Here is a 27,595-nt window from a genome sequence, read left to right as displayed (position 1 = left end):
ACGACTATAGAATGGAGGCCACGTGGCACCTTCTCATAGAGCTGTGAGCAGAGATGTGCCCGGGGAAGGCCCTGAGCAGAGCCCAGCACCCACATGTGGAGAATGGCCACCACTGCTCTGTGTTTCAATGGGGCGCTGCTGGTGGGGGCAGCCATCTACCTGGTCCCTCAAGAATAATGGGACCCCAGAAATGGGGTGTCTGCTAGGAGAGAGCATCACAGAGGCAGGACTTTCAGGGGAGAAGAGAAGCAGCGCCCCAGAACTCATCCTGCAGTGCCTGAGGAAACCCACATAGCACAGCTGGCGTGGGTGGGCCCTGCCCCACTTTCAGGGTCATACGAAGGTCAGTGTGGCTCCGCCCCACTTTCAGGGTCATACGAAGGTCAGTGTGGCCCCGCCCCACTTTCAGGGTCGTACGAAGGTCAGTGGCCCCGCCCCACTTGTCAGGGTCGTACAAAGGTCGTCGCCCCTTGACCACTTTTGTGGGTCTAAGCAAGTAGCAGTAGCAGTGTTAACAGCAACACCCAAAAGATAAGAAAACAGTTTTAGGTTCCAGGGTATCATAATTTGTAACGACTGGAGATGAGGAACACCCGTGGGTAGAGGGTGGCCACACACTGCAGGACACGGTTGCGGGACAAAACGTATTTAACAACATGGGCAAACGTCACCAAGTAGGAAAAGCGGTAAGGGGAAACTAGATAGAGAGCAGTCGCAGAGGGAATTGGAGGAAACAGACGGAAAGAGACGCAAGCGGAGACCGTAGAGTTGTTTCTTCTCCCCACTGTTCTGTGCTTTCAGATTCTCTGAAATGACTCTCGCTTCTCTAAAGGGGATGAAGCCCATCGGGTTCATCCCTTTCGCTGGGAGAATGAACCAGAACAGGAGTTGGCGTCCTGTGTAAAAATATTTTGTTGGCACTTTCAGGAAAGATCAGCTTTCCTGCCATCCAGGCCGCTCCTTCCTTCAGCAACTCATTCCCTCAGATCTTCAGAGACAAGACAGACGTCCAGTGCCTCATCCCGTGTGCCATCGACCAGGTCAGCAGGCAGAGCAAGGCGTTCTTGGTCTGGGGCGCTGCACCCTTTGACGGGAAAGGAGGTTTTAGGAGGTGTTGGGTGGGGGGCGATTCTGCTAGCTAACTGGGAGCTCGGGAGCGTCCCTGGAGGCCACGAGGGTGCTGCTCACGGGCTGACGGCCAGCCCCTCTCTGCCCACTGCCCTCAGAGGCCCCTCTCGCCCCGCAGGATCCTTACTTCAGGATGACAAGAGACGTCGCCCCCAGGATCGGCTACCCCAAACCAGCCCTGCTGCACTCGACCTTCTTCCCCGCCCTCCAAGGGGCCCAGACCAAGATGAGCGCCAGCGACCCCAACTCTTCCATCTTCCTCACAGACACTGCCAAGCAGATCAAGACCAAGGTGAGCACTGCCCAGGGTGCAGGGGCAGCCCGTGCACACAGCAGACCGCGCCCGAGAGACACACAGGCACGCACACGGTGGCGGGACTGTCCTTCGGCGTCCTGGGTTCGGGGGTCCACAACTGCTGCCTGCAAGCGCGCGGCAGCCTGTCCCCATCCCCGGACATCAGCTGAATTTGTTTTGTGTGCGTCGTTCTGTTTAGGCAGAAGTGGGGATTTTTCTTCCTTTTCTCTTTTCCACTTGCCCACCAGCACCGTGCCCGAGCGGTTTTCTTTAAAGTAAGCAAACGATAGGAAACGCGTTAGTGCGTTTCTGCACAGCAGCCATGTTCCAGGAACGGACCAGGTGCCTTACGTTTTCTGTTTCTGTTTCTCACTGGGAGGTAGTGGTGACTTCCTCTTAGAGGAACGAGAGGGATGAAGGCCAGAGGGATGACCGGCTTGACCAGGCTTCCACCTCAGAAACCATCAGAGTGCCGCCTGGCCTGGCCTGTGAGCGGCCACGACCAGGGTGGGGTGCAGGGGCCGCACATTCTCACGGAGACCCGACGTGGGTGGGTGCCCTTCAGGACAGTTGTGTCCGGCCCGGCGCGCAGCAGGCGCTCATTAAGTGTTTGGTGTTGACGCACCAAAGAAACCAGAGTTAGGAGTTTCTGTATTTTCCAGGGCCCTGCTTCTGTTCCCCAGTGCTGAAATGCCTGTACGGGTATAATCCCCTCTTGTCCCACAAAGCAGTGAATGTTTTATTTGGAATCCAGTGAGTGTTTGCAGGTTGGAAGATTACAGCGGGAGTGGCCAAAACTATTTGAGGCACGTAACGCAACCCTCTGAGTCACTGCCCGCCCTGACCCTCGTGGGGTCCCTGGCGGGTTCTAGTTGACAACGGGGAAACCCTTAATGTCAAAACCCTCTTCCAGGAAATGGGTGCCGTCAATCCTGCCCCCCTCTGTTGGAAGCTGATGTACTCAGGGGTTTTTTGTCTGCTTTCACTACTGGCTGGAAGTTCCAGAGCATGGAGTGCAGGGGAGGAAGGGAGGCTCCTCTTTTCTCCAGAGGAGAAGTCATCTTGTTTGGTTCTGAGTTGTTTTAAAGAAGTCATTTATGGGTCTGGGGCATTTTTCATTAACTTGGGGACCATCAAGGACCCTGAGGGCTGGATGGGCAGTGAGCATGGGGTCAGAAAGCACACAGCTGCAGAGGCCACCAGGGTTGTGAGCGGCCTGTGGGGCAGACAGGGCAGGCTAGCCCTCGTTCTCAGTCCCCAAGCCCACCTTCCACTCCCGAGTCCGAAGCTCCACACGAGCCAGGGTGGGAGCATGTGCTCCAGCCCTCCTGAGAATAACCGCAGTAGACGAGCTGGGGACACGGCGGTTCGGCTACGGCACCACCCGCCACGTGTTGACATCTGTGATCTCAGTCCTGACAACCACCCAGGGAGGCCGTGACCATTTTGTAGGCAAGGAAATCAAGACTCAGGGGCCAGGCCGCTTCTTCTGTCCACACAGCTGGGGAGTGGTGGGGTCGGCACCGGTGCCCAGCTCCCCCAGTGCATGGGCCCCTCCCATAACCTAGAGTCAGGAACCCCAGGTTTTCTGGGCCCTGCCACTTGGCGAGTGACCTCGCCGTCCAGGGGAGTCATTTGGGAAGTGGGAGCAGCCGTACCGATTTCATAGCCTTGAGACCAGGCTTACGTGAGATCGATCATACACGTGCTGCCTGAATTTAAGGATTTAGTTCAGAAACTGAATGGTTGGACGACTCCTTTGTAGTACAGGCCAAAACAGGCCTTCCCCAGGCTGCTGCAGGGCCCCACCAGAGCCCAACGAGTCAGACCCTCCTTCCTGCAGGTGGCCTTGGCGTGTGGAAGCCCCTCTTCGGGATGAGTGTCTGTAATACAGTTTGCTAGCCTGGCCACCCCCCACCCCACCCCACCCCACCCCCCACCCCCCCCCCCGCTTGTGATTTCTGCTAACAAGACCCGTTTAGTGCATACTCCCAGACTGGCCTCTGGCTCTGGGGCGGACATTCAGTGGCCCTCCTCTGCCCTGTGTCTGGGGCTCCTGCAGGCCAGCTTCCCTCTCCCGTAGGATCGTAGCAGCCAGAGTTCACTGGCTGTCAGAGCTCGGTGGTTGAGTCAAGTTCCCCCATCCTTCAACTCAGACGTCCTTACTAGTGAGGTTCCTCTTGTAGCAAAAATCGCATGGTTTTGGCACGTCTCACCTGCTTCTGTCATTTTGGATCCTGACAGCTGCATTCTGGTCGCCACAACCAAGGCTGCTCTCCACCCTAACACAAACCCGTTTTCCTGCTGGCTTCCCATGAGCAAGGCCCCAGTGGTGCTGAGGACTGGCCAGGCCCACAGCAGGCAAACTTAAGCCACTCTCAGAGGTCTGGTGTCCTGGGGAGGGTCAGCCCGGCTCTGCCGTTCACTGCCACATACCGCAGGTCCTTGACACGGCACCTCATTATCATCCATAAAGTACCGAGGTCATTGGGTTGTCGGGGTTAACTAACGTGATGACGAAGGCACGCCTGTGTGCCATCATTGGACGAGTCCCTGCCCGGGGAGGAGTAGCACACAGGAGGCGGGTGTTCCCCGTGCATCTCCTAAAACATGCGGCAAACACGCCTTTCCTCCTCTTCCTCTCAGACAAGGACTGGGAACTGTCACCTTTAAAACCACCCCGTGGAACCTGGCCAATGCTGTCCCCAAGACTTACGTCCTGGCACTCGAGTGTCTTCCCTAAGGCCCAGCAGTGGCCCGGCGTGGCCCAGGAGTCTGAACACAGGAAGATGTCCGTGCAGGCAGGGGCTGCCCCACGACCCGTGACCCCATGAGACCCCCAGCGCCTACCCGAGGGCACCAGACCTCAGGAGAACCCACTACCGTGTGCTCTTTCTGCTTATTTTGTGTCTTCAATAGCTTTTGCAGTTTGCTTACACTGATTTTGTTTTATAACTTGGTCTTTTTTGTGAAAAAGAGGAAAGCTGAACCCGCACTTGTCTTCATTTTTCCTCCCCGCAACCCCCCCACCAGCATCTACCCCTCACCAGTTGCCCCTTGCGCAGGGCACAGGGCAGGTCCCGCTCTCCCAGAGCAGCCGCTTAGCGGCCACCACCAGCGGGAGTGGGTGTCCCTGACTCCCTGGTGCCGGAAGAGCCTCTGCCCCTGGTGTCCCCGCTGCTGCTTGTTCGTGGCGTCCAGTCAGTAATCTGCCCTGCGGTCCTGGGGAGAAGGGGTAAACATCTCAACATAGAAACTGTCAGCGCTGCCCCCCTTTTCCCCATCAAAGAAAAATACGGTGACAGGCCACCTGGGTGGCTCAGTTGGTTAAGCGTCTGACTTTGGCTCAGGTCATGATCTCGCGGCCCGTGAGTTCGAGGCCTGCCTCGAGCTCTGCACTGACAGCTGGAGCCTGGAATCTGCTTCCACTTCTGTGTCTCCCTCTCTCTCTGCCCCTCCCCTGCTCACGCTCACTCACTCTCACTCCCTCTCTCTCTCTCAAAAATAAATAAACCTTAAAAAAAAAAAAACAGGGTGACATTTGTACATAGCAGGTTTCAAATGTTTGTGGAAAGAAGGTTGAGGAAAATTTGTCCTCTTTAACTTCTCTTCTCTCGTCTCTTGGCCCTGATTTCTCCCAAGATTATCTTCAGCGATTCCAAAAAACCACTTCTGTTCGTTTCCGAGTCTTTCTTCAGTTCCTGAAACTGCGTATCTTTAGGTGGGGCTGCCGCAGGCGCTGTCTGCCTCTGTGCTTCTTGTGGGCTCTGCTCTCTCTTACTGGCCCCATTCTTGTGGCTCCCACTCTCTCTTCCACGCGGTGAAGGCAGCAGCCGCCCTTCCGTGGTGGTCTCTTTCACTCTGAAGGTGGCTGGTGGCTGCCCGTCACCGGAGAACTGTAGGCCACCCCTCCCCGCTCCGGTGCAGGCGGTGCTTTGGCTTTCCCAGCTCTGTTCTGTCTCTTGGGGTCGGGGGGACCAGAGCTAATCCCCACCCCCACGCCTCTCCAGTCAGCCCCGCTGGCACATACCCGGGCTTGATGGACGGGGAGGGACAGTTCGTGGGGCTCCTCCTCCCGACGGTGAACCCCAGCCTCCCTCCGTCTGGGACCTGATGGGGCAGAAGGCAGTCACTGGCCCGACCACCACCCTCGGCTCGCAGCCAGTTTCCGCACGCGGGGCGGCCGAAACCAACCAGCATCTCTGTGCTCTTACTGGTGCAGGTCAACAAACACGCATTTTCCGGAGGGAGAGACACCGTCGAGGAGCACAGGGAGTTTGGAGGCAACTGTGACGTGGACGTGTCCTTCATGTACCTGACCTTCTTCCTCGAGGACGATGACAGGCTCGAGCAGATCAGGAAGGTGGGACCACAGGCCACAGGGTCCAGCGGTCCCCGGCTCTGTCATAGCGGCCGTGGCGGGGAGGGGAGAGGGGTGGCGGCCAAGCTTACGGGGGTCGGAGCCTCTTAGGGCCCGGGCGTTGGGGACAGGCGCTCAGCCGAGACGAGATGAAAACCGAGGAGGTCCATCTGCTTTAACCACATGCAGGAAGCCTCATGACGGGTAGTTCGTGGAAGAGAAAGCACTGAGTGTGGTGTGGTTCCCACACACACAGGTCTGCTCTTACTGGACACTATGGAATCTGTCTAGATAGGTTCACACAAGACGGCATCGGAGTTAAAATAGTGCCCCCACCGAGTTAGCAGGTTTGTGTTGCTGTGGTGTTTGCAGATGCTTCGAGGCCCACGCAGGTGAGTCAGGTGTTCGCGGCACGGCCTCTCCGCGAGCAGTTTGCTGAGAAGCATGAAGAAAGAGCCCAGGGAATGTCCGTAGACTTTGTCTTAGGTTTTCCAGGCCCTGGAATCTTTTGCAAGGAAGTAGTCCCGAATAAGAAAGAGCTCTCCTTACAAGGATGTTTAACACTGATAATAGCAGGAAGTTCACAGCAGACTGTACAGCAAAAGGGATGCTGACCGGGAAGGACGGGGGATCACGCAGGCACGGGTTTGCAGTGACACGGACAACGTGCCCATGACAGTGATCGCAGTTACCAGACTGGAAATGCAGTGAGATCAGCTATTCTTAAAGTTAAGAATCTAGGAGGAAACACGCCAGGATGGCAGTGGCTCTCGGCTGCTGGGTGCTGGCTCTGCAGGGGATTTTCCTTCGCCTTTGCTGCTACTTTGTACTTTGTGTCAAGTTCGCTCAGTGAGCACGTCCTTCTTTCACAGTTAAATGAAAAGAGAGTCAGCAAAGATTTAGACAAGCTGGCAAAGCTGAAGGGAACGGCCGTTGTTCGGCCTGGAGTCCTGCCGCCCCGAAAGGAGGGCGGGTGGGGCGAGTGGCGGGTCGTGGCTACTCGTCGGGGGGGGGCGTATCGCGCAGTTTAAGATGCAGGTTCTTGTTCTGCCGAGCGCCCCCCGTGCACCGGGCCCCGCGTGGGTGAGCCGGGCACGTGCAGCCGTGTCTCACTGCGGTCTGTCTCCCTCCGGGCAGGACTACACGAGTGGAGCCATGCTCACCGGTGAGCTCAAGAAGATCCTCATAGAGGTTCTGCAGCCCCTGATCGCCGAACACCAGGCCAGGCGCAAGGAGGTCACGGACGAGATCGTGAAAGAGTTCATGACTCCCCGGAAGCTGTCCTACGACTTTCAGTAACATTCGTTTTATACACGCTTATAAAAGAGATGTAATTTACCAGTAATCCCAGCTCAATCGAATCACCGCTATCCGTAGGCTCTGTCACACGGTAATTCCTGGCCTGGAATCTGTAAGCCCTGTGTGTGTATCCATACTGTTTCTTCCTGTGATGCCCTCCTTTCTGTCTCTTGCGGCAAAACCCTTGGGGATTGGGTGCCAGCTAACGTTTCGTGGTCGGACGGTCCAGCTGGAGTCTCTCCCACAGAGCAGCCCCCAGAGGTGAGACCTTTGGCTCAGTGACCACTGGCCACCCTGTCAGGTCCGCAGGACAGCTGCCATTGAAAACGTCCTGCGGGTTCCCAGCCTACTCTCCGAACCTGCTCTGTGAACGAATGTGGAGCGTGCATACGCATCTGCAGTCAGAACGTCCCGATCATAGAGTGAGACGTGCTTCGAAAAGTCTATGTGGGAAGTTTAACGGGCACAGATGTATTTCCCCCTGTGCCCCCCAAAATGTAAAAGAATCGCCAGCTAAAAGCTTTGCTGTCCGTTTGGCTAAGAGGGCTCCCAGCTTGAAGGCTGCTCTTCATTGGCCCAGCTTGGCCAGTTCTTATTAAATTGAGTCTTCTGTGGGCAAGACTCTCCAGTTCACTTACCACACTCCAGACCGTGCATGCACCACACTCCAGCAATCGTGCTTTTCCCTGAGCGTACTAATACTTCGCCCCCACCAAGTAACCCTGACACTCCACGCTGAAAGCCGGTGGCTGCTTCGCACTGACGGTGCCCGGGGCTGAGGGGTCTGTTGTCTTTGCAGATCCTTTTGTTTTGACACTTGACTGGCGTCGAAGTCTCTCTGCACAGAGCAGTGCCCTGGGGCAGGTGGATGTAGCTAGACCGCGTGCAGCCGCCCTCACGGCCCTCGGCGGCGCGTCCACGGGAGGCCTGTTGAACCGTGCGCCCTGTATGGTTTTGGAAAAGCGGAAGACCTATCTCAGGGAAAGCCCTTGGTTGAGGTGTCTGTCCTTCCTGGAGGCACAGGGTCCACTCCCTCATGTCACTCGTTGGCGTGAATAAACTTGCTTCAGTCCTGCCTGTGTCTCGGTGCCGCGTCTGGGGTTCGAGGAGCAAGCAGGCCCGCGTCAGGCCCAGGGCCGTGCTGCGCCTGCCGCCAACAGCGGAGGCCTCTCCGAGGGTGGCCCTTGCGTCCCGGGGTCCCGCCAGGGGGTGACGTGGGGCGGAGACACAGACAGAAAATCCCCTTGGCGCTGGGATGCAGGCTCCCAGGAGTCGGCCGGAAGGTAGCCCGTCTGCCTGGTTTCTAGCCCTCGGTGGCCACCCTGGTGCTGGCTGTCCCACGGCGGTGTCCCCGCGAGCGGCGGTGCTGGCCGTCACGCGGTGGAGATGCCCCAGCCGGTGGCTGTCCTCACCCCGAGGACAAGGGAGCGGCCATGGGGTGGGCAGTGGCGGTGCCGGTGGAGCGGGAGCTGGGCTGTAAGCTGGGCCGGCCCTGCCCGAATGGGAGCCTGGAGCCCTCCCCCCGCCCATCCCCATCAGGTGGGGAAACAGCCTAAGAGAGGGCAGTGGGGCTTGTCCGAGGCCACACGCTGAGTTGCGACTCGGCAGGCCCGTCCGGCCTTATTTGCTGTCTCCACACACACAGAGGGGCCGTGTCACCAACGAGGGCGCCGAGGGTCCCACCCTGGTACCGGTATGTGGTACGACCTCACCCGTCTCCCTTCCCGCCCCCCACCCGACCCGACTCCTGCTGGCCAGAGTCCCCGGCCCCGTCTCGGCCGGCTGCGGCCAGTGGGGCGAGCCGCCACAGAGGAGGGCACGGCCGTGTGGCCCTCCGCAACCACACGACCTCTCGTTACCCCCTTGCACCCACATCACAGGTGTGCCATGAGGCTAAAACGAGGGGCCGCGTGTGAAGTCGCCAAGGCGGCAGAGCACTGGGGGAGGAGTGTGGAGGCCGTAGACAGGACAGGCTGTGGCCCCTCACAGGCCAGCTCCTCCCCACCTAGGCTGTGGGACCTCGGGCAGGCCTCCTGACCTCTGGGGACCCCCACCCCCTCCCCTGTAAAACCGGAGCAGCCATACCTCACGTTTGGTTCTTGGGAGCAGTACCGTGGGTCAGAGGTCAGGTGACTCACCCAGTGGTCACTGCTGTTAAGGGCCACTGCCCCTCCCGCACCCACATTTTGCTAAAATATATATATATATATATTTTAGGGAACACACACTCCGGAGCGCACGTCAGAGCGAGAACGAGAAGGGGGCTCCCCGCCAGCAGACTGCAGCTCTCCCAGGGAGTTCTGCCCGTGGCCCTTCCCAGAGCCCTGGATTCTCCCGTGAGCACCGGCGGTGGGGGTCCCGGGGGGACCACCCCGCACCTCCCACTTGAAACTTCCAGTGCAGTCTGGACTTTGTCGAGGTGGCCACGGTTAGGGTAAGATCCAGCTGGGCCCGCCTTCTCTTCCCCATTTCTGAAATTCGGGGCCGGGTCCGAAGGGCCATGTCACCTAGCGGTTGTAGAGAGCTTGAGGACCACCGCGGACCAGGCCCTCCTGCAAAGCCACTTCCCCTCCACGGGCGGGGCCGGCTGCTCGGGGACCGGGGGTCCCCACGCTCCCCGGCTGCCGGGAGCACTGCCAACGACTGTCCTTCCGAGGCCAAAGCAAATAAATGGGTGCTTCTAGTGGTCTTCCCGCCAAAAGCGGACACAGGGCCCGGGTTTTGACGGATCATCTTTCGCTCGGGGCACCGTTTCCCTAGATCCTGGCTGGAGCACCAGCCTCCGCACCTTGAAGCTGGATGAACTTCCAGGAACCTACTGCGGGATCATCCGCTCATTCCACACCCCCGCTGAGCACCTACTATGTGCTCGGCCCTGTGCTGGATGGAATCCACATCAGACATGTGCTGCCCTCAGGCGGCTCACAGTCTCGGGTGGAATGGGGTGTCGGGGGTGGGGGGCGGATGAGAGACCAAACGAGGAGCCAGGGTCCTGTGGGGGCCTAAAAAGCAGCCCAGGTCGGGCAGGGAGAGCTTCCCGAAGGAGGTGGTGCTGGGGGTGCCGAGTCAGCCGGGCAGAGGAGGGGGAAGCGTGTTCCTGGCAGAGAACGCAACTACTTGGCTCAGGGTGACAGGAGCGGGCTGGGAGGGGAGGGCCACCCGTGTGTCCCGGAAGCAGAACACGAGAGGTCTTTTCGGGGCAAGCACACGCTCAAGGCCAGTGTCTGTGAGTGAGTGTCATCGAGGCAGGTGTTGGCTGGCTTCACCAGAGGGCTCCAGCTGCCAGCCCCAGCCCTGAGGGCCACTCACTACTGGAAGCCACGCGGGGCCGACAAGAGGGCTTCAAAAGTGCAGGCGCGAGTCCCCCCACACCTCCCTCTCGGAGCTGTTTCCTCACCTGCCGCCAGGCTGCGTGGTGACCTGTGTCAGGTACCTGGCGCACCCAGGACACACCCACCCCTCCCTCCTCCAGACCCCCACGGAAAGGTGGCTCACAGCCAGATGTCCCGGCAGCGGAGGGGCCAGAAAGAGGTAGGTTTGGGGTGGGGGTGGGGGGTCAGGCCTCAGGCTGAAAGCTGAATGGCCCCCTGTGGCAGGGCTCGGTGCCCCAAAGGCGCAGGGAGTGGAGCCAGCCAGCGTGCTGGGCCTCAGTGTGCCCATCTGCCTAGTGGGAACGACGGCCACACAACTGTGGAGGCTTGGCCTCTGGGGAGGAGCCGGTCACCCGCCCCACGGACCGCGGAGCAGCACCACTGAGCACATTCAAACAAAAACGTTTTATTGTCAACGGCTCCCCGCGGAGTCTCGGGGATCTCCCAGCAGAGCAAGGGTGTGTGAGCGGGTCTGACACCAAGCTGGTCATGGCCGTCCGGGCAGTGCCCTCTCTGCGCAGCCCGGCGCAGGGGAGCAAGCGGGCGGGTGCATAGGCGCTCACCAAACAGAGGAGAGCTGAGCGGGGGCCTCGCGGGGACGGTGGCCAGCGGACACTGGGTGAGTGGACGGAGGTGCAGGGGTGCTCCGAAGACACGGGCGGCAGGGAGAGGCCCCGGGGAAGCTGGAACGACCAACTCACCAAACGTTCAAACGACTGCACGTGACAGATGTCCTCCTCCAAGAGGCTCACTCCTCCCTGGCTCACGAGACCCTCAAGCCAGCCCCAGGCTGATGGCAGAGGGGCCCCTGAACCTCCTCGTGGTCCGTAGCTGGGTGAGCAAAGCCCCAGGCACGGCTGACTCCGGCCACCGGGTGGTGGCTCAACGGGGCCCAGACCCCCACACTCTCCTCCGCCACCTCCAGCTACGAGACGTCTGCAAGCCGCTGGCGGGCCGGCCCTGGGGCGCGGGGACTAGCTAGGTGGACAGGCCGCGGGTGAGCCCCAGCACGGCTTCGTAGGTGACAAAGACCACCATGTTGACGGGGAAGGCACGACAGCAGTTGAGCGTCAGCCCCTTGAAGAGGACCCGCGGCCCCTCCTCCCGAACGCTGCTCACCACGCAGTGCAGGAGGCCCCGGTAGCGCCGCTGGCCCTGGCCGTCCGCCTGCAGGCGCGACTTGATCACGTCCATGGGCGTGGCCACGGCCCAGGCCAGGACCCCGGCACAGCCCCCGGCCACCAGCACGCCCAGCACATCTGCAGGGAGAGACCCACCAGTGCCCCGGCCGCCAACCAGACGGGGACGCGGAGGAGGGCCAGCGGGGCCCCCCGCGCAGGGGCCCCACCGTAACGCAGCCCGGGGCTCCCCACCACCACCGTGACCCGCGCGAAGCCACGCGGCGGGTCTGGCCCGACTCTTGGGTTGGAGGGCGCCGCGGCCCCCACCCTGGGAGGCACCGCGGCGCCCCGTTTGGCACGACCTCGTCCACGCCTCCTCTCCCGGCCTCAGTTGCCACCTCCCAGGCCCCAGCCCCCCCTCACCTGGCTGGCTGCGGCCCGTGGGGGTGAGCTGCTCGCAGAGGATGGTGTAGGACAGGAAGTAGGTGGCGAAGGAGTGGCCGTCCCGGAAGAGCAGGGCCGAGCTGCCCTTGTAGAGGCCCCGCAGCCCCTCCTCACGGGCCACCGTGGCCAGGCAGTGCAGAGGTCCTCGGTACTTGGGCCCAGGCCCCGAACTCGCGGGGGGCGCGGGACACGCGGGGGGCGCGGCCGAGGGCCACGAGGCCGAGGGGCGCCGCTGCTGCGTCTGCGTCTGCAGGCGGACCTTGGCCACCTCGGTGGGCGAGGTCAGGAACACCTGGAGCGGAAGTGGCAGAGATAAGGGGGTGCCCGCCGCTCCGCCCCTGGACCTGGCCTCCGGTAGCCTCCTGTTGCCCACAGCAGCATCGGGGGCCCGGCCTCCAGAAGCCTCCGGCTGGCTCCCTCTCTCTCTGCCCCTCCCCTGCTGCACTCTGTCTCTCTCTCTCTCTCAAAAATAAATAAACATTTAACATAAAATAAATAACATTTTTTAAAAGGCGGGGGGCACGCCTGGGTGGCTCAATCGGTTAAGCGTTCGACCTCGGCTCAGGTCATGAGCTCGCAGTTCGTGGGTTCGAGCCCCACGTCGGGCTCTGTGCTGACAGCTCGGAGCCCGGAGCCTGCTTCGGATCCTGTCTCTCCGTCTCTCTCTGCCCCTCACCTGCTCGTGCTCTGTTCTCTCTCTCTCAAAAATAAGTAAACATCTAAGTAATAATAATAATAATTAAAACCAAAAAAAAAGTAGCCTCCGGCTGGCCCAGCAGTCACGGTGCAGCAGGGTTCAGAGTCAATGCTTGTGCCTGAGCAACACAACTCTGCTAGCACAGAGTGGGCTCAGCGCACAGTAGGTGTTGGGTAAATATGTGGGACAGTTTCGTGCAGGTATCACAGAATTAATATGTTAATGACCTTTACGTATTACGCAATTAACGTAGGTATTTAACGTAAGAATAATATAACACTAAATGCAGACATTTAATGACATTAGTAAGTAACAGGACATCACTGATGACAATATTACTAACAATACCGTCCGCCATCCTCTGGACGCTCATACCTGTCAGACTCCATGCTGGGGGCTTTCCCTTCCTAACCTTACTTGCTCTTCACCACGCCTCTTACTGACGAAGAGACAGAAGCTCAGAGAGATCCCCTAGCTTGCCCAAGGTCACTCGCCTAACGAGAATCCACTGAGCCCTCAGCCACAGCCCCCAGCCTTCGCCCCGTCTCTGCCCTCACCGAGCCTCAGTTTCCCCATCTGCCGGGCTTGGTGGCCTCCAGGCGGCCGGCTCGGGCTCTCCTGACCCTGCAGTCCTGAGGCCCCCTGTCCCCACCACCCCACCCCACCCCCACCCTGCCACTCACGCGGACCAAGCCGGAGGCAAATCCCGAGAGCGTGATGTCGGTCTTGGCGGGCTTGATGTCCGTGCTGCCATACCGAAATCGGCAGATGTGTGCCAGGCAATGGCGGTAGGTGCCGAAAGACACGGACGAGACCAGGGACACGGTGCACACGGGCAGCGAGAGGCCTCTGTAGAAGCCCCACACCTGGAGGGCAGGCAGACGGGACCAGGGGGCCCAAATCAGGCTGGGGGCCCGGCCAGGAAGAGGGCCGTCGAGAGGGGCCCTGGGCCAACGGGACTGGGTCTCACCCCTGCTCTGCCCTCCCTTGCCATGGGAACCTCAGGCCAGTCTCTTACTGCCTAGGGCCTCGGTTTCCCCAGCTGTAAACTGGGGATCGTAATACCCCACTTTTGAGGTTATGTGAGGGACTGAAGAGACAGAGGGCTAGGCTGGGCTAGGGCAGCTACTTGATGACGGTGACGATGGTGATGATGCGGGATGGCATGCTTCATTTGTTCACCCCCGGGCCAGCGTCGAGCCCCAAGTTCACGTGAGTCCCTCCTCTGGACCAGGCTCTGAGCTGGACGCTGGGGACACCTAATGACCACCCAGTGCCACTTTCAAGGGATGCCCAGCCTGGAGGGGACAGAAATGCAAACACTCCGGGGTCCCTCCCTGACCCTCAAAGGCCCCAGGTGCCACCTGTGGACCCTCTCCTGAAGGCAGGACCTCCTTCTGAGCACCTCCTGTGTGCTGGACGCCTGACTCTCATCCTCAGAAACCCAGCAGGTTGGTACAATCATCCCCATTTGGAAGGTGACAGAGCTCAGAATGGGGTTCAGCATCCCCTGGCTGGTGGGGGTCTGAGGCCCTGACGTCCCCCTGCCCATTACCCTGGCCCCAGGCCTACCCGCTCTCGGCGATAGGTGTCCCAGACGCAGTGCCAGATGCCCCTGTACTTGGGCTCTGTCTGGATCTTGACCTGAGAGAGAAGCAGGCTTCAGGAAGAGGTGGCTCCAGGCCTAGCACAAGGCCAGTAAGCCTGGGAGAGGGAAAGAGCCAACCCCTTGATCGTCAGCGCCGTGCTGAATGTGGGCAGAGTGGGGACCAGGAGCCCCCATGTGAGACAGGAGACCTAAGGCACAGGTGAGACAGAGGGGCTGACGTGGTCCTGAGGGGCATGGGGAGGGCTGGTCTGATTAGCATGCCGGAAAGTTCTTCTGGCCACGGATGGAAGCAGGAGACTTGGAGGGTAGCCTAATCCCAGCCAAGGGCCTTTGGGTGGGCGGCGGGGGCCTGGCTGTCGCCATACCTTCACCGTGTCCAGGGGGTAGCCCACAGCAACACCGCAGACTCCTGGAAGGAAACCAGACGAACCGGGTGAGGGGCAGGAGCAGGTGAGGAGGGGGGCGAACCCTGACCGGCTCCCGCCGAGAGCAGCCCCACGCTTCTCGTCCACGCGGTGTCTCATCAACGTTGATATCGGTGTTGACACAGAGAAGGAAACTGAGGCTCCGGAAGGTAAGGTCGCTTCTGCCAAGCTGCTAGCAACTTCTCCTTCCATGTCTTGGCCCAGGGGTGCCTCGTGCCGAAAGCCCGAGACGCTCCACGGCCTCGGCCCCGGCGTCACGTTTTGGAAGAGCCTTTGCTCCGACACTGGCTGGGCCCCGTCTCCCAGCCAGGCAGCTCTTGCCCTCAGGCCTGTGAGGGGTTTGTCTGCCTTTGGCTGCAGGGTGTGTGTGTGGAGAGGCAAGGACCCAGCAAAGGCCGGCAGGTGGGAAAGCCCACGTCCCCCAGGGCTCTGTGAAGGACCGCCTGGAACCACAAGTCTGCATGGAACAGAGTGGGACGTGAGGCTTCCTAGACCAGGGTGCTCTCTCCGCAAAGGGCCAGGTGCCACTATCCTGTTCCTTTCTCCCTTCCTGACAGCAGACCTCGATGTCTAAGCCCCCAGAACCGCCATGGAGAAGCCAGAGAGCCACAGACCCCTGGGGTTACACACCCTGGGGGCCAGGGGTGGCCTGGTGGTGAGAGCATCTGAGGACAATAAGGCACTTGGGGGCTGTGCCCTATTTACTAGGCATCCCAGGACTCAATAAATGTGCGTGAATGAAAGAACAAAGTGAATGAATAATGAATGAATGAGTGAATGAACAAAGCAAGTGAAGCAAAGGACTGACTGAATGACTTGATTAGAATTACCCTCCTTGACCCTCACACAGCTAGACCTCACCAAACTCCTACTCATCCATCAAAGCCCTGCCACAGCATGACCTCCCGTCTGGGGCCCGCCCTGACCCCTGTATCTGGCCTGCCTTCGTGCCGGAAACCATGTTGATCAGAGCCCCTGTCACGTGGTTTTGCTGCCGCTTCACACACGTCATGTCTGTCCTCCACAAGGCCCTCGTCTGATCTGGCCTGGAGGGAAAATACAGGACTCGGGAGCCCTTCCTGGCTTTGTGATCTTGGGCAAGTCAAGCCCCTTCTCTGAGCCTCCTCCTCAGAGGGCCAACATCCAGGGAAGCAGCTGGCCTCAGGCCCGGCGCATGGTAGGACCTCAGAAAGGTGGCTGGTGAGGTCAGGGCTCCAGTCTTTCCTGGATCGGCACTGCTGTCCCCTCCTGACGGGAGGAGAACAGCCCACACCGTTCCCAGCAGCATCGACCAGCACCCACGGCTGTTTCCCAAGACGAGCAAGGCCAAGGGTGCCTCACCCAAAATAGCCTCACAGTTTGCAGGACCAGCGGCCGGGGGGAAAGCCCCTTCCCAGCCTGTCTCCTAACAAGCCGGTTATCTCTCGGGATTAGTCTTTCGCAACCAGCCCTTTCCCCAGAAAGGAAAATAGTTTGGGAACCCAGCAAGGCCGGAACAACATGCATCCTGCCAGCGGGTGGGGCCAGGGCTTGGCGGGGCCTCTCCCCCTCCACGCCACCCCCAGTTTCCAGACCCGGGCCAGTTTGTCCTCAAACTCCTCCCCGACCTCTGGTTCCTTCCCACAGCTCAGCCATCCCTCCCCACACTGATGACCCCCTGGCACAGGGAGAGACCACCTCCTGCCCCCCCACCCCCACCGGGTGTCCCCACCCCCAGACCTGCCTGGCCGCCTCCCAGGCTGAGACAGCCAGGCCAGAACAGACTCCTGTCCCCACACCTCCCCCCCGCACCTGCGGCCCACGCCGGGCCCTGACCCCTTCCGGGGGCCCCTCAAGCCCCACTGCTGTGGGAAGCCTGCTCTCAGGCCACAGGACGTCGCAGCCCCTCCTGGTACCCCTGTCCCTGCCCGTTACCTCCGATGGCTCCAGCGACAAAATCCATGGACAGTGTGGTGGTGTGGGGGGGAAGGTCCTGGGGTCTGCCTGCCTGCCAACGGTCCGCACCACCACTGGGGTGGCCCCAAGAGCAACTGGGTCGGCTCCTCGCGGACCTTAAATACCTGCGGCCGGGGGAGGGACAGGAAACAAGAGCCCGCTGACCAGTGGCCCCGAAGGCAGAGGCCATGCGGGTCGATGCCCATACCCAGGCGCCGGGGAGCTGGCCTCTCTCCCGCCCCACCCCCCGAAGGACCCTTGTCCCAGTGCCCTCAGGACCCAGGTGTCAGGGAAACATGGGAGAGGCCACAGGAGGTGGCAGGCTCACTTCCACGCTGCCTGCAGGGCTGGGCCCCAGGCCACGTCCTGTCACCTCCAAGGAGGTCCAGGGATGGGGCTGTGCTGACCCTGTCCCCTCATGGTGTCCTCGGGCCTCCCCAGCTCCCCTGGAATTGCTCCTGCCCAGGAGCCCTCCAAGTCCCGTCCTCACTCGTTCAACAAACACCACCGGAGCTGAGGCTGAGCTGAGGCTGATAAGACCCGGTCCCCGTCCTCACGCAGCTCCGGCTGGCAGGAGGGGGTGGGGGTGGGCACAGGCGGGCTGCAGGGCTGTCCCCGTTCCGGGAGCAAAGGCGGGTCACAGCCCAGCGTCTGCCCCACGCGCTTCCCACTGCCCTGGTCCCGCACTGTCCCTGTGCACCCACATCCGTCTCCTGCTCCCCCGGGCCCGGCCAGGTCTGCCTCCACGCGGTCCCCAGCGCCCAGCACCGACTGAGTGGGGACCAAGCCCTGATGGACCCACTGCTAGGGACTGGGCTGCTGCCCGGCCTCTAACTAAGCCAGGGCGCTCCTGAAGGGGAAGCCACTCCAACAAGAGGTCGTTTGCAACCATTATAAAAACAGTGACCGCCCCCCAGCAGCGTACCCCTCTTTACGGTTTCCCAAGCACTCCTCCTCTGCCAGCTCACACGATCCTCATCACAGCCCCGGGAGGGAAGCAGGGCCGATGGTCCCCATTGTACAGATGGAGCCATCGAGGCCCAGAAGGGAGATCTGTCCAAGGCCAAGCAAGTGGCAGGGCTGGATGTGATGGAACACTCTGGAAATACCAGCGCCTCTCGGATGCCGAGGGCCAGGCCCTGAGGCCCATGAGCTCTGCCCCCGTGGCTGTCACCCCACGGGCCCTCCCAGGGGCTCAGCATGTGCTCCCACATGAGCCACAGGGCAGCGCTTCAAGGGGGCCACGCACTTGCCCAGGGTCACACAAAGTGAGTGTCCCGCTGACCAGAAAGCTGGCAGGACCCGGGTAGAGGGGCAGGTGGTGATGTCACAGGGTTCGGACAGACTGGTCCAGGTGGCCCTCAGGTCAGGGACTGTGTGTCTACCTGTCTTCTTGTCTTCTGATGGGCAGATGCAGACCAGCCTTGAACAGGCTGGGTGTGACGGGGCCACATCCCCTCCTGCCCAGCTATTGCGGGGTGAAGGGGGGACGGGTTGGTGGTGGCAGCTACCAAGGCAGAGGGCAAAGGGCAGAATGCAGCCCGTCCCAGGTCAATCCTGCCACCCATCCTGGCCTTTAGAGAGACACAGCTCAGTGTCTGCTTAGGGGCCAGGCTGTTTGCATTCAAATCCCAGTTCTGAGGCCACAGCAATAACCACACAGACAAAAGTCCCTGCCCCGTGGTTCTTACATTCTGGGGAGAAGGGAACAGACAACCCAGAGGTAAGGAAACTGCCAAACAGCAGGGAGTGCCAAGGACAGGGGCAGAGTAGGGAGGGGACAAGGTGTGTGTATGTGGGGGTGGGCAGCATTGGGAAGGGCCGCCCAAGACGGTGACATACAAGACAAAGGTGTTTTCTCAGTCGCTGCAGCCAAGTTTCACCTGCCCTTTGTCTCCCGAGCAAACATGCCCAAACTTTACCCTCTCTGCAGCAGAAACAGAAAACATGCCACCTCACTGTTTGGGCTGCTTTGGGACAGGTCTAAAGGTTCCCCACCCAGCCGTGAGCTTCTGGCAGGCAGGGCTGGGCCAGATTTGTCTCTGAGCCCACAGCACCCAGCAGAGGACAGGCACCCTGGGGAGGCCGGGTGAATAAATGCATGAGGAAACAAGTCAGTGGATGGATGGGTGGGTGGGTAGATGGATGGACAGCTGTAAATACAGATGGGCAGATCAAAGGATGGATGGATGGATAGATGGATGGGTGGATGGACGGATGGGTGGATGGGGTGAGTGGGCGGGTGGGTGGGTGGATGGATGGATGGATGGATGGATGGATGATAGATGGGTGATGGATGATGGATGGATGGATGGATGGATGGATGGATGGATGGGTGGATGGGTGGATGGGTGATAGATGGGTGATGGATGATGGGTGGATGGATAGATGGATGGGTGGATGGATGGATGGGTGGATGGGGTGAGTGGGCGGGTGGGTGGATGGATGGATGGATGGATGGGTGGATGGGTGATAGATGGGTGATGGATGGATGGATGGGGTGAGTGGGCACGTGGGTGGGTGGATGGATGGATGGATGGACGGACGGATGGGTGGGTGGATGGGTGGCTGGGTGAATGGATGGATGGGGTGAGTGGGTGGATGGATGGATGGGGTGAGTGGGTGGATGGATGGATGGATGGATGAATGGATGGATAGGTGGGCGGCTGGGTGGATGGATGGATGGGGTGAGTGGATGGGTGGATAGATAGGTGGGTGGATGGATGGACAGACAGATGGACTAAATAATGGACAGGTGGAAGGACAGATGGACAGATGGAAAGATGAATGGATGGGGTGGAAGGGTGAGGGGTAAGTGGACTGACAGTTGAAAATACAAATGAATGACCCCCCCCTCCCCCGCCCCAAGGCAGGTGGAGTCACCTGCTCACACTGGCTTGAGCTGACACAGGAGGTGACAGGCCAGTGGGTTGCTGGGCAGGCAGAGGTCTTGGCTGGGGAGAGCCCTACACGGTCTGGGGAGAGCTCAAGCTGGGCCCCCACAGCCTGGGTCTGGCTCCAGGCTCTGCCCTCTCAGATGTGTGACCGTGGGCCAGTAGTGTTACAGCTCTGAGTCTAGCACGGATAGCAGAAGGCACAGGCCAAGGGAACCCTCTGGGGCCGTTCATCTCAACGGGCAAGCATTACCATTATTAGCACCGAGGCCGGCTTCAGGCCTCCTCCAGCAACACCAGAGCCCCGCTGAGCGCAGCCCTGCTCAGCCGGTCTTCTAGAAGGAGACACACATCACACAAACAACCCAGGCCTGGGCGGCCGCAAAGAGCTCTGGGAAAGGGGTTGGCACTGGCCCCACTAGGCACAGGGACTTTCTGGCCAAGGGGCTTGACACATTCCAAAATCCATTGTTACATTTCACAAGAAAAGGAATAAGTTATTTTTTTTTTTTAAAGCCCTCCAGACAGAAGAGAGGCAGCAGAGTGAAAGCCCCACGTGGAGGTGTGGGCCCTCCTTTCCCATCAAATGCAGGCAAACACAAACATTTTCTTTTTTACTATCATTTTGTGATTTGCTTCCGTCCTTTATCAACATGCCTGGGACGGCTTGTCACCACGGTTCCTGCAAATTCCATTCCTGTGCCCGTCCACGGGTGCACGTGGTGTGGCCAAGGGGTACAGTGCATGGCGGCGGCGGGGGGGGGGTGGTGCAGGAGTGAGCCAGGCTGCCTGGGCTCGGCCCGTCCCCACTGTGTGACCCAGCTGAACCCCTAGCCCGCCTAGTGTCCTCGTCCGTGAAGTGGAAATTCTATTGCCTACTGCTGTACAGCTTTGGGAGGACCGAAGGGTCAGTGGCTGTAAAGTTCTTGCAGCCACTCTTGGCAGGCAGCGAGGCACTCTAAATATCACCGCCCCGACTTCATTCATCAGTGATACACGTTGGCTTGTTTCCAGTTTATAACAGAAAGGCCTCCCATAAGCCTGCTTTGGGGGGTTTTGTCCTTTCGGGGGAGCACACTCAGAGGGGGATGGCTGGGTCAAAGACACCTGCTCTATCCGTAATTTTCACACACTTTGCCACTGGGGCAGGGTTTGGAGAGGTGGAGGAAAGGCAGTGGGGTCTCTGGGCGAAATGGTTCAGGGGCCCGGAGCGGGCACGGGGGCCCAGGCTGGCCCCAGAGACTGCCAGCCTTGGCATTTCCAGAAAATGGGCCTCCACGGCCAGGAGAGCCCAGGCTCTCACCCAGCTCGCTCTGTGACCGAGAGCAAGCCACGGACCCCCCGAGCCATGCTTTCTACATCTATAACACGGGACAGGAGATGAGAGTCTACGCACTGGACCTGGGCCCTGCCGTGCTTTGATCTACGTAACACCCAGCTGGTTGCTGCAGACCGCACGGCCCCAGGCGGTGGGTAAGAATGCACCCATCTTTGGAAGGAGGGGGTCTCCGGGTGTGGCTGGGGTGTGGGGTGAGATGAGCCCCAGACCCAGTCCTTCTGGACACCCTACCCTTCCTGACATCCCGAGGGGTTAGGGCCCCGGGCCTGGGGTCTCTAAGCCTGTGTGGCCCCCTCCCCGGGAGGGAGGGACCTCAGGGCTACTGAAAGGAATCTAGTCAAAGCCCCCCCCGCCCGCCGCCCCCCAGCCAAGCTTACAGACAAAATTCACAGGTGTCTGCACTTGGCCCGAACTCTGTTTTGCTCGGTTACAGGGCCCTCCCTCCCTTCTCAGAAAATAGACCACAACTACAAAACATATTCTTCCCTAGCCTGACCACAGCCCACATCCCGGACAAGCCCCAGACAGAGCCCCTCCTGGCACCCTCCTGCCCTACCTGGCCACGTGTGGACCCCTCCCCACCCCCCACCCCTCCACGGGCACAGCTACACCCTCCCACATCCTTCCAGACCCCTCAGAAGGCCCCTGACAGAAACTCAGGGCCGACATCCCTCCTGATGTCTGGCCCTTACCCCCCTCGCAAGTGAATCCCCTCCGTCCCCACTCATGGCTCTACTTGGTGCGATTATAGGCCGCTCGTGTCACCGGCCACCCCAGCAGCTACAAAGCATGTAACAGAGCGCTCCCCGCCGCCTCCCTGCCCGGGCACTGCCTTTACCCCTGACGTTGGCACAGGCTTCAGACTCAGGCTCCCGGCCCCCTGGAGCCACTCCCGCGGGACAGACGGGGACACTGTGGGCCAGAGACAAAGAGCAGGCGGGAACCAGCAAGGAGAAGAATTCGAGGCCCGCTCTGCCATGATGACATCGATGGACTCAATCTCCTAGATGCAGTTTCTCTATCGCCAAACAGGGACAACAGCTACCCCGGGACAGGGGTCGAGGGAGGTAAGGACCGTCGGGGCTCCTGAGGCTAGGAATCAGATGCGGCAGGGGTGGGGCTCGGATGGCCGGCCAGCAGCGTCAGGCCTGACCCCGCTGCTGATGAGTCCCCGAAATGTCGGCCCCTTCAGCTCCCGGGCCCGGCCCTGCCCACACCCTGGCCTTGCCTCTTGCTCCCTCGGCACCCAGGCCAAGGCTCAAGCCCTTCCTGTCCCGCCTCTTCCAGCATCTCCCAGACCGTGGCGACCCCTTCAGGCCTTGCCCGGGAAGCATCTTGAACCCTGGAGTGCACTGGCCCAAAGGGCTGAGATGGTTGCTGGCCCGGGGTCGTAGGTGTTGCATCTGAACAAGGTGACCTCTGATCCCCCACCCCCCCCATCCAAGATGCAGGGAGTTGGACTGAGGAACAGGAAGCCCCCTCCAAAGCGGGACCTGAAGCCTGAAGCCTTCTGCCAGGCAGGCACTCGTTCACCCGCCCATTCCGGCGTGCGTGTTCCCGTGCAGGCCTCGTGCTGGGCACTGGGGTCCAGAAGTGGCCTAGATGCTACCCTCGCCCCCCTGCAGGCCCGGCCCAGCTGGGGAGTATATACTATCCATTCTCGCATAACAAATTATCCCCAAACTTAGCAGCTTCAGATGCCACATATTTATTACCTCGCAGTTTCTGAGGGTCAGGAATCGGGGGAGAGCTTGGCTGGCTGGCTGTGGCTCAGGGTCTCTCGCGAGGCTGCGGTCAAGCCGTGGGCACGGGCTGCACCATCTGAAGGCCTGACGCGGGGCTAGGGGGACCCCCTTCCAAGGTGACTCTCTCGTGTGGCTGTCGGCTGGAGGCTTCGGTTCCTCAACGCAGGGACCTCTCTACAGGACTGGTCCCCACATGGCTCCCAGCTTCCCCTGGAGCTGGTGATCCAAGAGGGAGAGAAAGGGGGCGGCCACAATGCCTCGGTGACCGTCTTGTAAGTGACACAATGTCATTCCCAGCGAATATTTTTTCTTTTACTAAATTTTTTTTAAATGTGTATTTTTGAGAGATTTTTACTCATTTTGAAAGAGCAGGAGCAGGGGAGGGGCAGACGGAGAGGGACACACAGAATCCGAAGCGGGCTCCAGGCTCCGAGCTGTCGGCACAGAGCCCGACGCGGGGCTCGAACCCATGAACCGCGAGATCATGACCCGAACCGAAACCAAGAGTCAGACCCTTAACCGAGTGAGCCACCCAGGTGCACCCCCCCCCCCCCGACCCAGTGAATATTTTCTATTTACTAGAAGTGAGTCACTCACTGTAGCCCCACACTCAGTGACAGGCACATTAGGAAGTAGGGAGTCTAGGAGAATTAGTGGACGTGTTTTCAAGCCGCCACAGAGAGCCAGGGATGGAAACGGGTAGGTGTGGCCAGGCTGTCACAGAGAGAAGCCAGTCTCCACTGGGGCGGTCACAGAGGCCTCCAGGAAGGGGGGGCACAGCTGAGCTGCTCGGGGAAGATGGCAGGGACTCCCAGGAGCTCAGGCGACCGGGCATCCCACCCCCCCACTGGACCAGCAGGGAGTGGCCCCCAGCCAGCCCCACGTGCCACCCGGGGGACCGAGGACAAGGACTCCAGAGAGCAGAGCCCAAAGCAGCAAGGCAGGTGGGAGACGAGGGACCGTCCACATGAAGCGGCTCCAGGAAGATGCTGCCTGGCCGGGCGGCGGCACAAGGCCCTTCCTTCAGGGAGAGGTTCTGGAACAGGGGGGACTCCAGCTCCAGGATTCTGCATTCTAGGATGCTGCAGGCTTTCTCTCTGTCCCTTCCTCCGCCTGTTTCTGGAGCTGCCCCAGGCTCCTCCCGCGTCTGTCCTCCCCGAGGGCCTGCCTGCCACATCGGACTGTCCCCACGCGCCTCTGGGCTCCGTGTGCGTCGTTCTCTGTCCGCCGCCACGCCGTCCCCCGCCTTCCGTGGTGTCAACTCCAGCTCACCCTGCCACCGGGACCACGGCCCAGGTGGAGACACACTGCCCTCCTCTGGCCACTGCCCTCGGATGCCCGCCCCTCACACAGGCCTTCCCCCCGGGTGGGCGGTCTGCTCCTTCGTCCCCCAGACCAGACGGTGTGTGGCCCCAGGGAGGGCACAGCCAGGCGGGCTCTCACGGGGCCCCAGCGCCAGCCCAGAGGGTGGGCTCCAGGAGGTCCGTGCGCCACACGACCTCCGAGTGGGCGGCAAGCACATGCTGTCTGCCTCACCTGGCTGGGCGCCTCCGCCCAGCTCCTCTCTCCTGACCGGATGGCCCGATCCAAGCTGCAGACCACCGCTGGGGCCCCCAGGTCCGGCACTCTGGGGCAGGCCCCCTGCAGGCTCTATTTTTATACTTGAAGCATTTGCCCTGCGTTTATTTATATCATTCCCATCTTGAGTTTCTGGTCATCTCACAACCTGGCCGGAGCCGGGGCACCTGGGTGGATCAGTGGGTTAAGAGTCCGACTCTTGACTTCGACTCAGGTCATGATCTCGCGGTTCGTGGGTTCAAGGGCCACATCAGGCTCTGTGCTGACAGTGCAGAGCCTGCTTGGGATTCTCTCTCTCTCTCTCTCTCTCTCTCTCAAAATAAATAAACTTAAACAACACTATCTGGCCAGAGCCTCCCTCGCTCCAGTCTCTTGGTCACTCCAAAGCCAAGTGGGTTGGGGCTGGTGCCCAGCACAAGGGAGGCCCACAGCTCACCTGGAGAGGCAGCCCTGGGGAAAACTATAAAATTTCCAGTGGAAATGAATATGCAAGAGGCCCACACAGCATGGTGGCAACTCTGGGGTTGACTCAATTCAAGCAAATCGTTTCAAGTCTACCTAACAAGAGAACTCTGGGCACCATGAACTTGTGAGGACAGTGGCTGCCTGTCTCCAAGGGGTCCCAGGCCCTTCAGCCTCTGAGGCCCAGAGTAGAAAGACTCGCTTAGTCGGGGGGAGGGGGGGTGAGTCTCTGTGAGAGTGGATGGGATAAGAGGGGCGGAGGCTCAGCCCCATGGCAGCCACATGCTCGCTGGGGGAGAGACCTGGAGGGTAGTTTGTTCTCATCAGTGCCAGGCAGCCAACCACAGCTCACGCCCCAGTGCCCCCCACCCCCCAGACCTGCTCGCTGCGGCCTTCAGAAGTTCTGGGGCCAGAGTTTCCCCTCCCCAGCTGGACACTTGAAAATGCCTGTAAGAAACCCCAAATACCTCAGCTGAATAATTAAGTCAACTCTTCTCTTCCATTTCCTACAAAAGCACCTGCCCCGTGGGGCTCTTTGAGTTGCTCTGGTCCCTAGGATCCTCCTGAACCCATTTTACGAATGAGGAAACCGAGGCCAAGAAGGCTCACAGGGTCACGCAGCCAGGAGGGGCCCAAGTTGAGACTGCAGAAGTCAAGTTCCCGAACCTGTCCTTGGAGACAGTCTCAACCTGCGGCCCCCAGAGCCACCTAAAAGCCCCGGAAGGGGCCACTTTCAATGCCGGTTTCTCGGCGCCTGAGGGGCTCAGTCAGTTAAGTGTCCAACTCTTGATGTCAGCTCAGGTCACGAGCTCACAGTCCGTGGGATCAAGCCCCGGGTCAGGGCTCTGCGCCAACAGCAGGAGCCTGCTTGAGATTCTCCGGCTCCCTCTCCCTCTGCCCCTCTCTCACTGCCGCATGCTCTCTTTCTCTCAAAACAAATAAATACACTTAAAAAAATAAATGCAGGTCTCGAGCCCCCCTGCTCCCTAAGTCTGATTCCTTAGGTCTGGTGAGGTGTGTCTTAGCCACATTTCTGGGAGGCTCCATGCCGGAGGTCTAGAGTGGGGAGCCTGTGGCTGGGGCCATAGGGCAGAACGGGCCAGGGCCCCACTCCCCTCACCCAGGCCTGGCTCCTCAGCTGCCCGCTCAGCCCCTGCCAGAGCTGGCAGGCTGATCCCTGCTTTCGAGTCAAAGCAGACGGGCAGGGTTCTGGCTCTGCACACACACACACACGCACACGCACATGCACACACATCCCAACCCAGGTCCCATCCTGCCCCTCTCTCAGGCTCCTCCTTATCGGGGCCCACTGCAGCCTGGAGGAGAGAAACTTTGTTTCCGAAGTTTTTAATTCTAAAAATACATGTTATTATTTTTGTAATGCTTATTTATTTTCGAGACAGAGAGAGTATGAGTGGGAGAGGGGCAGAGAGAGGAGACAGGGGATCCGTCGTCCCAACTGGGGGCTCAAACTCACAAACCGTGAGGCCATGACCTGAGGCGAAGTAGGATGCTTCACCGACTGAGCCACCCAGGCACCCCTCTAAAAATACACTGTAGGAAAAACTATCACCCAGAACCCCCACCAGCCCTCACCTTCTTCCCAGAACACGCACCCCTGGAGAAGGGTCAGGCTGTCGGCCGGGAGGAGCCTCCCGCCTGCCTCCCCCTCCACCCAGGGTCCGTCACCTTCCATGGCTCTGGCCACTGAATGATTCTGTCCCCCACTGGGCACCTAGCTTAGTGTTAACAAAGAGGACAGAGAAGGTCCCTGCCCTGGTGGAGCTTACATTCTAGGGGAAGAGAGGGGATAAACACATAGAGCAACAAATGAAGTCACTCCGGGAGCTGAAAGAAAGCGGAGTGTGGGAAGGGGTGGCAGACTCCCCAGTGTAGACGGGGAGGACCAGCCAAGCCCCTTGTGCGCAGGTGAGAAGTGAGCAGGGGCGCCGAGTCCAAGTGAGTGGGGAGCCAGTTGACCGTCCTGCCCTCCCCATCCCACCTCACCTGTCACTGAAACAGCCCCTGTCACTGAATCCAGCAGATTCAGGGGTGGGGAGAAAAGAGGTCATTTTCCTTTCCTCTTTTCCTGCTGGTGTTTCTAATTCTTCCACACTGGATCCGTCTTGTGTAGGAAATGATAAAAGCTGGGCAAAATAGAAACCGCACCATGTACTTGACGGTGACCTGGCTTGACCTCCGTCCCCTGTGACGTTCCCTCCCTCACTGGCTGTCCTGCTCTGGCCTTGGGACCCCCCCCCCACCGCCACTTAAAGTTTAGGGTCTGGGAAGAGCCCTGCAGGGAGGCTTTCCCTGGCATGGGGGTGGGGCCTGGGACTCTGCGGAAGGTGAGGAGTTTGAAAACATCATATCTGTGCTGTAATGTATCCTCAGGAAATGAAACAGAACACGCATAGAACCCAACCGCTAATGTGATAGTGCAGGCTCCAAAAGACGGACACGTGTAACTCTTTGCGATGACTTCCTCATTCTTTCTGGTCTCTCCCTAACTGCCATGGGAGCCCCTGGAGGTCAGGCTGCTGACCCCCAGGAATCAGGGCTCCTGCAACCTGCCTCAATTATGACACTAACTTAAGGGCACGTGCATTCTCTTAAGGCAAAAAAAAAAAAAAAAAAAAAAAGTAGCTCATCTTTGTTTCCTTATCAAATGCCCCATTATAGCTTTGTGACTCACTGCCTCATTAAAGTACTTGACTTTCTACTCAAGCCCCCCAAAACACACTGCGGGCATTTTGCTTTACCTCTGGAGGCCGTGGCAACCAAGGGACAATGTGTTTGTAAGGGTGGGTCTCCTGGATGTAAGTTTAATCATCATGGCCTTGGAGGCCTCCAGCCACAGTCAACTCCTGCCCCTGTTTTGGGTCTGGGCTTC

At 59.9% G+C, this 27,595-nt stretch overlaps 3 protein-coding genes across 6 annotated transcripts in view; 2 read left to right on the top strand and 1 right to left on the bottom strand.

The window, feature by feature from the left end:
- WARS1 (tryptophanyl-tRNA synthetase 1) overlaps positions 1–8,157 on the top strand; it is a 31,382-nt gene extending 23,225 nt beyond the window's left edge. For both annotated transcript variants that reach the window (XM_042990532.1, XM_007094909.3), the window contains exons 8-11: positions 928–1,040; positions 1,247–1,420; positions 5,646–5,786; positions 6,921–8,157. In XM_042990532.1, the coding sequence (XP_042846466.1) occupies positions 928–1,040; positions 1,247–1,420; positions 5,646–5,786; positions 6,921–7,082 (590 nt within the window). In that variant the 3' untranslated portion in view covers positions 7,083–8,157. The remainder of the gene's footprint in view (positions 1–927; positions 1,041–1,246; positions 1,421–5,645; positions 5,787–6,920) is intronic.
- Positions 8,158–10,843: 2,686 nt separating this feature from the next.
- The window catches only part of SLC25A47 (solute carrier family 25 member 47), an 18,922-nt gene continuing 2,170 nt past the window's right edge, over positions 10,844–27,595 (bottom strand). The window contains exons 2-7 of one of the 2 annotated variants that reach the window (XM_042990535.1): positions 16,664–16,809; positions 14,690–14,733; positions 14,288–14,359; positions 13,399–13,581; positions 11,998–12,310; positions 10,844–11,712 (exon numbers count right to left, since the gene is read on the bottom strand). In XM_042990535.1, the coding sequence (XP_042846469.1) occupies positions 11,432–11,712; positions 11,998–12,310; positions 13,399–13,581; positions 14,288–14,359; positions 14,690–14,733; positions 16,664–16,691 (921 nt within the window). In that variant the 5' untranslated portion in view covers positions 16,692–16,809 and the 3' untranslated portion in view covers positions 10,844–11,431. Of the gene's footprint in view, positions 11,713–11,997; positions 12,311–13,398; positions 13,582–14,287; positions 14,360–14,689; positions 15,115–16,663; positions 16,810–27,595 lie in introns of those variants that run through there. The other variant, XM_042990534.1, reaches the window with a different exon arrangement.
- Positions 21,776–27,595, top strand: part of SLC25A29 (solute carrier family 25 member 29) — a 21,591-nt gene continuing 15,771 nt past the window's right edge. Inside the window, exon 1 of one of the 2 annotated variants that reach the window (XM_042990545.1) lies at positions 21,776–21,984. The gene's annotated coding sequence lies outside the window, so the exon portion shown is untranslated. The remainder of the gene's footprint in view (positions 21,985–27,595) is intronic. The other variant, XM_042990543.1, reaches the window with a different exon arrangement.

Source organism: Panthera tigris, chromosome B3 (assembly GCF_018350195.1).
Source record: "Panthera tigris isolate Pti1 chromosome B3, P.tigris_Pti1_mat1.1, whole genome shotgun sequence".
Taxonomy (NCBI): Eukaryota; Metazoa; Chordata; class Mammalia; order Carnivora; family Felidae; genus Panthera; species Panthera tigris.
This window is presented reverse-complemented; position numbering and strand designations above follow the sequence as displayed.